The 11,970-nt window shown below is 37.3% G+C and overlaps 1 protein-coding gene across 1 annotated transcript in view; it reads right to left on the bottom strand.

Moving 5' to 3' along the window:
- Positions 1-955: 955 nt before the first annotated feature.
- The window catches only part of LOC114645958 (spondin-1), a 509,623-nt gene continuing 498,608 nt past the window's right edge, over positions 956-11,970 (bottom strand). The window contains exon 16 of the mRNA XM_028793897.2: positions 956-1,965. Coding sequence (XP_028649730.1) covers positions 1,802-1,965 — 164 coding nt within the window. The 3' untranslated portion in view covers positions 956-1,801. The remainder of the gene's footprint in view (positions 1,966-11,970) is intronic.

The following is an 11,970-nucleotide window of genomic DNA, read 5'->3' as shown; positions in this document are numbered from 1 at the left end:
ATTTTTGATTTGCTGTGTTTTTCATGTTTTACAAACTGTTGGCGATGCAGTGGTCAAGAACACCCTGTGCTTTTCTGTCAATTCTGTCCTTTAGTTTTGAGATTTGCATTTTAGTATCTTCCATGATGGTATCCATTCATCTTGTTATCCATCTCTCTAGCTGTCTCTCTCTCTCTCTCATAATCTTTTAACTTTTCTAAGCTTCAGTGGCTTCTCTAGCGAGAATTCATTTGATATCTTTGATGCTTTCCTGCTGATGTACTGGAGGGGGTGGACATTTTGTTCTCCAGTCCATTTAAAATTGCCGATTAGGCCTGCTGTTCTTGTCATTTTCCCGGTAACGACTGTTTTGATCAGATTTAGTCTCATTTCTCTGCTTTGAACTTTCTGCTCAGTAGCCCGTGCTAGGAATATTGCACTTCTGCTGGTATAACTGTGTGCCACCAGCCACAAAAAGGCACTGATCCATGAGCAAGCGATTCATATTTTAATCTGTCTCGTAATAACCATTACTTTTTTTAAAAAAACTTATTCTTTTGCCTTTTCCAGTTTTAGGCATTCACCACACAACCACTGTTTTGTCACTTTCACTTTTATTGTAAAGGTGATTTATTCCAAAATAGTGTAATGTGTTAGAGAGACAGCTACAAAACATCTACACAAGACTTTGGTAAGAATTGTTTTTTGACATTCTTATCAAAATTCCACAGCAAAAGTAACAAAACTTCTAAGAATGTGCAAAAACAAAACATAGAAATTAACAAAATAAGCTAATTATTGTTGTTAACATTTTAAAGTGTAGACAGTGAATAAAAACCCCACAGAACGATTAACTCTAAAAAACAGCATTTTGAGGCTTAGGCAATGCTGGAATGATAGCCTGTGCTTTTGTTTTTAGTTCAGTTACATAATTAGCTATTTGAAAGGAAGATTCCACAGGATACACGGTAACTGGTTTATTTTATAGGTGTAATTGACTGGTAATTAATGACCAGTATACCACAACAAGTTTACAGCCATTGCAGGAAATCTAAATGAAACAAAACCTTACGCACATGGTGGAAAATCAATCTTTTTTAACCAGACTGGTTGTTTCTTGTCAATTAATATTGACTTCAAGAGACCCTTCGTGTTAACATGTGGCTGGAAGATTTACTTGGCCACTTGTCCTCAGATCGATGATTAAATTTAAAAAGAGCAGGATTAGCATTGTGTTTTCTTATTAAAAAATAGCATCTCAATCAAAGCAGCATGCCCTTGATAAATACACAGACCCACAGGCATTCGTCTGAATAAGGTAAAATGTTTAAATGAAAAAAAAGGAAAAAAAAGATGAAAAGTCATTAAAGTGATGACTGGATGGGCCCCAATGCACTGTATTTATGATGTTATTTACATTGTACATTATTCAGGTCAACAAGAAAAACACTGGGATACTTTGGCATACTTATAGAGTATACTGTTATTACAGATCATGAAACCACGTTGATAAAAAGAGATCACATCCAATAGCAAAGTTTATAAAAATGTTTGATTACTGTTCTGATTATACTTTGTAATGCACTGCATACCATACATCATCACAAACAAAGGCAGCTGTTTGAAATCAAAGAACACTGCAATGACTTCTGTCCGTACAATTGAAACATTACGTCCTTTTACCAGCTTGAAGTCCAGAAAAAATTATTGGTTTCTCCATAAAGCAGAGCCCACGTTTGTTTGCCTCTTTATCTAAACCTGGATTAAAACAAGACCGATTTTCTCTTAGACAGCTCTGTAAATCTTGAAGGCTTCTATAACTCTAACAGGGATGCACATTGCAAGCTCGGATTTCCTTCTTATCTTTGCAACTGGTAAACTGGAGATTTTTGAATTTTTTCTTCACATTCATATAACGCTCCTGAATTCCACCTCCGCAAAGTTTGCTACACTGTGTCCAGGTAGACCATGGCTTCATTTTACATCCTGCAGTAAAGCAAACAATAAATACATAAAGTACTTTAGGTTAGTGAGCTATAAGCAAAATCTTTCAAGTAAAGTCATGAAATATACATTATGATTATCATCTATTTACTTCAGTTTGTGTTCCTGTGCTTAAAGGTGAAAGTGAAAATGATAACACTTGAATCTTCTCAAAATCAGGCAGGAGAAATCATTATCGGTAATTCCAAAATTATAAAACATTGTTTTACACATTATGATCTTTGTTGTTGAGAAAAATGTAAAAAGCAAAACGTGCTAGGATTATTTGATTGTCAAATTGAATTTTCTATAACAAAAAAAGAATGCAGTAAAGCAGAAAATAATATTTTATAATATCAGAACACCAAAAAAGTCTGAATTAGCATAATTCAGGGTGTGCATAAGAAGTGTAATGATTAACTTTTTTGAGGTAGAAGTAAACAAAAAAGAATAGTTCTGTCAAATATTTGAAATATTAAAAACTGCAGTTTAAATGTTTAAAGTCTAAATATTCTTAATTGTAATAGACATTTGTCTAACAGGGGTCCTTAGAGGGCTAGATCACTAGTAAAGGATCAAAAATTAAAAAAGAAACAAATCTTATTTGTAATCACTGACCTTGAAATAATCTAAAATGATACCCCACACACTTATTTTTGAAATTTGTCATTTTTAACCTTCTGGGAGAGGCTCTTAGTGGGTTAGGCCCACCGGTAAAGAATCAAATTCAAAAATATTATTATACTCATGATCAGAAACTTCCATTTCCCTATGGGATTAACAGTCAGTCAGTTAGTCATTTTCCAACCCACTATATCCTAACACAGGGTCACGGGGATCTGCTGGAGCCAATCCCAGCCAACACAGGGCACAAGGCAATGGGATTAACAGCTTATATTCAATAGCTTTTGTAGAAGTATGAAAGACAAATACCTGATCACCAATATGGGTTGCCAGTCGAAACAAATATTAGTCATAATAATAATAATAATTCATTACATGACTTTATTCTGCTTATTTTGCTGTTAGTGTTTAATTTACATCCACCACAGGGTCTTAGTATTTGTGCAGGGTACAAATGGAGTGAATTTTATACTGAACTTTTGCATCGTAAGCAAATGAACTTCAATTTCATTCAAAATAAAATATAATATTAAGTGAGTGGCTACTTTTTTATTACACCTGCTCATGTTATATTGTTGATTGTTCAGCCAGTTACAGCATCACAAGCACAGATAATCATATTTAAAGCTGGTACACAAGCATCAATAGATCACATATTGACAAAATAAAATATTTAGTGGTTTTGTACATAACGTTGTAGTGGACATAAGCCCAGAGTTTTTAAGAGATGTGGACATCTAAAGCAGAGTAAAATAAAATAGAGTGTGGATAAGGTGAAGACCACACTCCTGGAAGTTATTCAGTGGTAACCCTGAGTGCGAGGATGTGTAACATGAGATTTGTATTAGTAAAGCCCCCAGTGCAAATGTCAGAAAATAGCATTTCAAAATAATGATAATATACTCACACAATATCTGAAAATACCTGAATACTTCATAATAGAAAGGTTCCTTAGGACGACATTTAACCAATTTCAAAAGTAGGATGGTGGAAGAAGCTTTTTACATTAAATGTGACTATAGCATGCACTCAACTATACATGAGCACTTGTGCTTCCATTATCTGCCCCTCACACTTTGGCAGGTAATCACTCACAGTGATGTTTGTTGGACCATATTTCTCTTTTGAATTATCAGAACCCAAAACTGTCAGAATTGTGATATTTGGTGCATGTTGTTATTAGAATTTAAGTTAATAAGATGCTAAGGGGCACAATGGTGCAATAGTTAACACTGCATCCTTAAAGGTCAAGAATCCTGTGTTTGGATGCTGTCTGTGTGGAATTTTCACCCCAATTTCTCCACTTTTCTTTCTAATTCCAAAGGCTGTTAGGTTAATTAGAGACATAAAGAGGCATTAGTGGCATAAATTGGAATTCTGTCCTTTCCAGGGTTAATTCTTGTCTTGGGCCCTATGTTACCAGAATATACCGCAAACCCCACAGTGCTGATGGATGTTGTACATGAGTGCAATAATATTCTCATTTCTCTCCTCCACACCTCCCAGCAAGCTTCGTCCACCTCCACCCAACTCTGAATCGCATGCTGAGTCTTCATCTGTCCTTTATATAGTTCCTGACCCGGAAGTGTTTCTGCTCTTCCTCCCACGTGATTTCCTGCACTTCCGGGTCAGATGGAGAATTCAGGTTTTAATCAGCCCGGAAGTACTTAGGAGCTTCTGTTGTTGTAATGCATTAGTACTTCCGGGCTACAAGGGAAGCATGACTCCCCAGGTCCTTTCACAGCTCCCCCTGGACGGCACCCATGGCATCCAACAGGTCTAAGAAACCAAATTCCAAATTGCAGGATGCCCTGCAGGAATCTGGGGCACCATTGCATTCCAGGGGAGCTGCCATCTAGCATTTTGGGGGAGGCAGTGTCCACAAATAGCTGCCACCCCCCATCCTTCCATATCTGGGGCGTCCCGGCCAGGCTGGGCTGGCAGCCATCTCTCACAATGTATAGACAGTCACATAGACACATACATTTTATATCTTTGGCTGTTAAGAAATTCTCACTATAATTTTACAATCCTCTTTCAGTAAGTACTTTGTACAGTCAGATTGGACTGCTAATCCTTTGTAAGTGTACATAGACAGCATATCAGGGAATGCTGGCCTGCCTTTACTTCTTCACATTGATTTAATTGAGATTTTTAAATGACCTGCTAGATTTAAGCAATATATTATCACTTTTGAAATAACAGGTGCAACTGCATTAGATTTGCCTCTGTTCTCTATAAGGCAGGGGTCCTCAATCACAGTCCTGGAGGGCCGCAGTGGCTGCAGGTTTTTGCTCCAACCCAACTGCTTAATAAGAAGCACTTATTGCTCAAGTAACACTTCTGTTTCACTTTAGTTGTCTCGCTCGTTAAGATTTTGAACTCTTATTGCTTATTTTAGTCTTAAATAGCCATATTCTTGGTTTTTAATTGCTCCTAATTAGCAATAACATGCAAATGACAAAAGAGACCAGCATTTCTCCATTTAGCTTGTTACCATTTACACCTGTGTGTAAGCATGCACTATTGGGTTAAATTAAATACTTGGAAGGAAATTGAAGAGGAAAAAGTGAAGGAATGGGAATTATTCGTCCATTTTAGCCTTCAAATTATTTAGAAGATATCCTTAGAAAGGGAAAGAAAATCCAGGATATAAGAATTACCTGACATAACATAGTTAAAGCACTGACAAGCCATGAAATTAAATTATTTGCAAGAATTGCTTTACAATTAAGCAACCAGGTTAGAACAAAAACCTGCAGCCACTGCAGCCCTCCAGGACTGTGATTGAGGACCCCTGCTATAAGGTAATTGCCATAAAAATCTGACACTTGGGAATTTTAACTATTTTGCACATTTTTCATAGACACTTTGGACAAAAGTTTTTCCTCACCTAAATTACTTTTTTTTGTTTAACTAAATGTTTTGCAATTATTCACCAAACATCTGTGTGTTAACTTTTCAGCTTAATGGTTTAATTAGTCTAATTTTTGATCAGCAAGTGAAGAATTTGCAAAAATGATAATTTGAAGATTGCATCAAAATTAAGCGTATGACAGAATGAGAACTATTATGTGGGAGACAAGCAATGGGAATATACTCTGTGGATGGATATAAAGTAGACAGGGTGTTGGAGAGTTTGGGTATAAACCTCCCAATTTGTAGAAGAGTATTAGAATTAGTTTTCACAAATGAACAATACTCTAAATCTGACATGTTCACATTGATTTATTACAAACAGCAACAATCCTGCCGATTTAAATTATATGCCTTTGTGTTGGTCCAGCAACCAAACAATGTCTATCCAATAGTTATCATATGGTTAGAAACAAACTATTGATGAGAAGTGCCAGTGAAGGCTGACATGAGTTATGTAGACGAAAAGGTGAGCTACAGCCAGTCATCTAACAGTATACTGTATATAAAATGAAGGCAGAAGGCTTAGAAGCTGCCATGATGCCGGGGAATTGTTTCAGGAGCCACCCAATAACACTACTATCTGGTGACATTGAGGCTCTCAAAGCCAACCCTTGACCCTAGAAGTGATTGTCGGATATTCCAAAAATGAATTCCATTTGAAAGAGAGCTTCTTTATAGCAGTTATCTGAATTTACAGTTTAGAGGAGGACCACAGGAGACTGCAGGCTATGCCATTAGCACTGAGTACAAGGCAGGGACAATTACATTGGGCTGAGAGAGTCAGCAGAACGATTCTCAGAGGACCTACAATAATGAAACAGCAAGATTTCAGTTTGATCTGATAAAGTGATCTTGCTGTAAAACTAAAACTAACAGACACCTCAATAGTTTCTTTCCCAGAGCCATAGCCCTCTCAAACCAGTAACCTAGCCTAACTTTGTATATTCATGCAGTCTATCAGATACTATATGAATGTGTGTGTGTGTACAGTATATGCACATGTATATGTGTGCATGTGCATACACACCACACACTCACACTTTCACTTGCACATCATCATTTGCACATCTCCTTGATAATTGTACTATTCTGCAAACTTGTATGAATTTTTTCTTTTTAACTTATGCAATTTATGTTATTTGTATGTGATGTTCTGTTCTTTTATAAACAGCTCCAAATCTACCAAGTCAAATTCCTGTACATTAAGTACTGGTGAATAAAAGTGCTTCTGATTGTAATGTTGTTCCCAGTCACTAAAATAAGGCTTCATACACTATGAATAGATAGATAGATAGATAGATAGATAGATAGATAGATAGATAGATAGATAGATAGATAGATAGATAGATAGATAGATAGATGAGTAAAAAGTAACAAAATTAAAAAGAAAGAAAACTTCTAACTTGGCAGTCACAGTGATGCATTATGCAAGTGTGTTGCTGTTGGTATGGAGGACTCCCAGTAGTGTTTCTTGACACACTTCTGCTGAATAATTTGCTGACTGAAAGACCTGTGCGTTAGTGTGACAGAGAGAGGATGTGCAGCATATGGCACACATATTTGTTTTAATTCTCTCCTTTGCTACTACCTCCGGGGGGCTCCAGATTGTGTTCCATTGTCCACTGTGTCAAGATTGTGTGCCATTTAATAATTAGCTTGTTGATTCGATGGGCTTCTCTTGAAGTGATGTTACCAGCCCAGCATACCACAGCAAAGAAAAGCCCACTGACAATTACAGAGATGTAGACATTGTGAAGGGTGTCACTTCCCACATTAAAGGAATGCAGTCTCCCAAGGAAGAAGAGCCTTCTCTGCCCTTTTTGTTATATAGTTCCTCTGTGTTCCGAGACAAATCTATCCTGCTATTTATGTGGACCCCCAACTAATTGTCAATCAATTGTCCAACTACTTTTGAGCCTTTAGAAAGGTGGGGTCTAGGCAGAAAAATGGCTGTCATTCTTAAATGGCTCATGCGATATTTTTGGTGAACCCCTTAAATGACATCTGGAAGACTACACTTCAGTCACATAATGACTGCTTTGTTTCATATCCATTGAGATGGTGTATTGAGCCCAAAATTAAGAAAGTCGTGTCATAGTCCAAATACTTATGGACCTGGCTTTATATTTATAGTCAGAGGTATAAAGAGATGGGAGGCAGGTCTGTTCCTTGTGGTGCTCCAGTGTTGCTCACATCCCTGTCAGAGGCACAGTTCTTTAATCTCACAAACTGCCGTCTGCCCAACAGTCCATTATCCAGGACACCATAGGCTCATCCACCTGCCTATCCCTACCCTTTAACAGGGATGGATGGTTGGTACTCAAGGCAATGGAGACATCAAAAAACATAATTCTCACAGTGCTGCCAGCTTTGTCCAGGTAAGAATAAGCCTTGTGGAGCAGGTAGTAACAACTGTCTTAACAATACATGGTGGTTCTCAAGTTCAGTCCTGAGGAACCTCTGTGGCTGCCTTTTTTTGTCTTAACCAGTTTCATAATCAGTAAGCCCATCTTACATCTAAGAGATCTCATTATTTAAATAGCTGGTCTTTTATTTTTCTTCTATCATTCTATATTCTGTGCAGTAATACATTTAGAAATACTTGTATTTATCCATAGAGCTTAACTCTCTTTTGTTAGTTTGCTGTTATCTCCCCTTTTCTGCTCCCATAATTGTCACGGAATGCTGAACGCTTCTACTTCAGCATCAGACTCACTAAGACGCTCAATAGTAGTATATAATGGCCTATATGTATCAAAATCTGGAAAAGTGGACTGAAAATATAATGATGATTAAAATCTTAAAACTGTTTTTTTTATTTCTGTATTGCACCAAAACAGTCAAAAGGGGAAATATTATCTTCTTTAATTAAGGCAGGAGTCAATTAAAAGAAAAAGTTGGTTGGAGAAAAAAAAATGCAGCCACAGGGGACCCCCAGGACTGAACATGGGAACCAGTCCAAAAAGAAATTATGTCTGTTCAGCTAGAATTACGCACAGGCATGTATGTTTGAAGACGTTGCGAGAAACAATTGATTTGTATTTTTATCTCAGAGTAAAGCAATCTGCTTCTATTTATGATAAAAAGGCAAAAACTGAATAGAGCAGATTAAAAAAAAGAGTAGATATTTACATATTAATAAAATGGAAATAAATATGAAAATATGATTCACTCTAGGGTGTCTGTGCAGCATTGTCTATTTAAATCTGTTTTATGCTAACAATACCATAGTTTAGAATAAAACAAATAATATCTGGGGTAGTGGCCTCTATAGCCCTTTTTATACTGGTGAATACTAATTGCTAAATAAGAAGGTACTGCCTGAACTATTATTATTCCTGCAATTTGTTTCTGTTAATATGTTCTGCAATACATTCTATATGAGTTTAACTTTTTTCCATGTTGTGCATGGGTTTTTCAATGAAAATTCATCTTTTACCTCAAATTAGTTAATTTAAAATGTATTCATTAAACCTTGGTATGTGAATGTGAGACTGGTATACTTTAAACTTTTCTTCTTATTACTAATCTTTTGACTTTTGCTGTAATATCCAACTTATTTGTATGCTTTGGAGAGAAACCAGTATGAATTTCTGTGAATGAAGATGTGGAATGCTGGATACAGGGCACCACTGGTAACTGGCCTTAGTATTGACAGGGACAACATGACATTATGATTTTGTGGCACCAAACCAGCATGGTCCTAAGTGGTGGATCTAATTGGCAACACTGTATTATTATACTATATTCAGTGTATCAACAACTGAGAGTGTGTTTGGTACCAAAGAAACTCATCAGGATAACCTACACGACAATTAGTGAACTGCTGAGAGACAGAAAGAATTAGGTCATGGAAGACTGGCTGGAGGCCAGCAAAAATCCTTCACACTGGCAACTGGCAGTAAATGGTATCCTTGTTACCTCAGGACAGTCCTAATTGTTCATCTAGGGTTGACTAAGATTTCAAATTACAGTTACACCAAGGTCCACGTAGGGGTTCAGGGGAGCTCTAGTATGTTGCCCCTAAACCAAAACATGCTGTGCTAGAATGTGTAAGTCAATCCACGGGTTTGTTGGAAGTGCCTCTTGGGAATGTGTGGAAGGTTACTTCATGCCAGTGTGGGAGGTAGGAGTCAGGTCAGGTCAAAGGGAAAAAAGAGAGAAAAAGCTGAAGGAGTGAGGTGGGTTGGGGCAGAATTTAATGTGGAAGCTGGCAACTGAACAAGCCATCCCACTGAAGGGACAGATAATTTGCCTCATAAATAGGCAGGCCTGAGAGATGTAGATGGGTGTTAACTGTTTCATACATAGTTGCATTTAACACTCTGTTTCTTACTCGTTTTAATAAATGGCTGCAGTTGTACATCTTTTGATAGTTTGTCAGTCTTTAGTGTGGACCAGAGTGGCACATAGTCGTGCCTTTATTTAAAGCTGACATCTATTTTGATGTATATTTATTAATTTTTGTTTTCATTTTAGAGTTTACCTATTTATAAAGAGTGTGACAAAGTTCTTTACGTGCTCCAGTATGTACGATGTTATATAAAATAAAGACTGATTTGTGTCCTATGATAGAACATTAGAACAATCTAGAAAGGAAAAGGAAAAGGCCAATCAGTCCAGCAAAGCTTACCATCCCTATGCACTTACTTCTTCTAAAATAACATCAAGTCTAGTTTTGAAAGTCCCTAAAGTCCTACTGGCTACCATACCATTTTCTACATATATACCCATGTGTGAATATATATACTGTATATATTAATTTTTGAAAAGTGACATAAATATATTCTGCAATATTAGGCTAAAAAAAACAGAAACTAGTGTGTCATGTTGCATGTTTAAAAAAAATCACTGAGTTTTTGAAAAAATATTGCAACATAATGTAGAGAGCTGTTCACAGGCAAGACTGAGTTGCCTGGCAGTCTGCGAGCACTTCACAGTCTGGACAGGACGAGAGGAGAGTCAGGGAGCAGGATGTGTGGAGTGAGATATTTGAGTGGCATTGGTCTAAATCCTTTAAATAAGCAGGGTTAGAGAAAGAGGGAAGGGACTGTTTAAGGAAACAAATAAATCAGAACCACGTGCAGGTATTGCAGTGTTGCTGCTTTTAGTTGTTCAATTGGAATGATTCTACAGCAATGCTACTGAAAGGATTTCAATTCCAAGCATTAAGCAGGAAGCATTTGGCATTCAACTTCACACTTCAATGAGAAACGAAATGGTACAGACGAAACTGCAGTGGTTTTTGATAGACAGAGTTTCAGTTACAGTATATATAAGAAGTGGCTGTTTTTTGATTACAGACTACATATCCACATATAATGCATTTCATTGGTCTAAGATATGCATATCCTAAATTATTACCTTGTCCATATCTAATTTATTGTGAATTCTATTGTACCATAGTAAGATTTCAATGTTAAGGCATCTGGACTATTACCACAGGATATTTTGTACACTGACTATAAGCTGGGTATTTGAGCAAGTGTGCATTACAATGGACTGGCCCTCCACCCACATCTGGTTTCTAGCTTACACTTGATAATGAAAAAAAAATTCAAATGGCTGACTTAAATTACAATTTTGGAAAAATAAAAATAGAAATGATGAAAATTAATCAGTGCTGTTGCTTTGCAGTAAGAAGATTGTGGGTTCACTTCCCAGGTCCTACCTGCATGGAGAGTGCTTTGAGTAGTGAGAAAAGTGTTACATAAATCCATCCATCCATCCATTTTCCAACCCGCTGAATCCGAACACAGGGTCACGGGGGTCTGCCGGAGCCAATCCCAGCCAACACAGGGCACAAGGCAGGGAACCAATCCCGGGCAGGGTGCCAACCCACCGCAGGACACACACAAACACACCCACACACCAAGCACACACTAGGGCCAATTTAGAATCACCAATCCACCTAACCTGCATGTCTTTGGACTGTGGGAGGAAACCCACGCAGACACGGGGAGAACATGCAAACTCCACGCAGGGTGGACCTGGGAAGCGAACCCGGGTCTCCTAACTGCGAGGCAGCAGCGCTACCACTGCGCCACCATGCCGCCCTGTTACATAAATGTAAAGAATTATTATTATTATTATTATTATTATTATTATTATTATTATTATTATTATTATTATTATTATTATTATTACCTGCCATGAGGAACTATTAAATTATGGATGAAAAGTTGCACTCAATATTTTAGGAACCAAATAATTATTAGAAGGTGCTCAGTGATTAGCGCCTTTCTCTCATACCTCCAGATATCAGGGATTTAATCCAACCAAGGCACTTCTTTTGTAAAGCGTGAATGTTCTTGACTAGCCTGGGTGGATTTTCAATGGGTATTCTAAACGCCTTGTTTTCTCCAGCATCATAAAAGACATACAGTATATGCTAGCTTAGTTTAAGTGAGTGTGGCTGCCTGAATAAATGTGATAGGCTGCCATCTTGTCCAGAATGGCTTCAAG

This window comes from Erpetoichthys calabaricus, chromosome 2 (assembly GCF_900747795.2).
Source record: "Erpetoichthys calabaricus chromosome 2, fErpCal1.3, whole genome shotgun sequence".
Lineage (NCBI taxonomy): Eukaryota > Metazoa > Chordata > Cladistia > Polypteriformes > Polypteridae > Erpetoichthys > Erpetoichthys calabaricus.
This window is presented reverse-complemented; position numbering and strand designations above follow the sequence as displayed.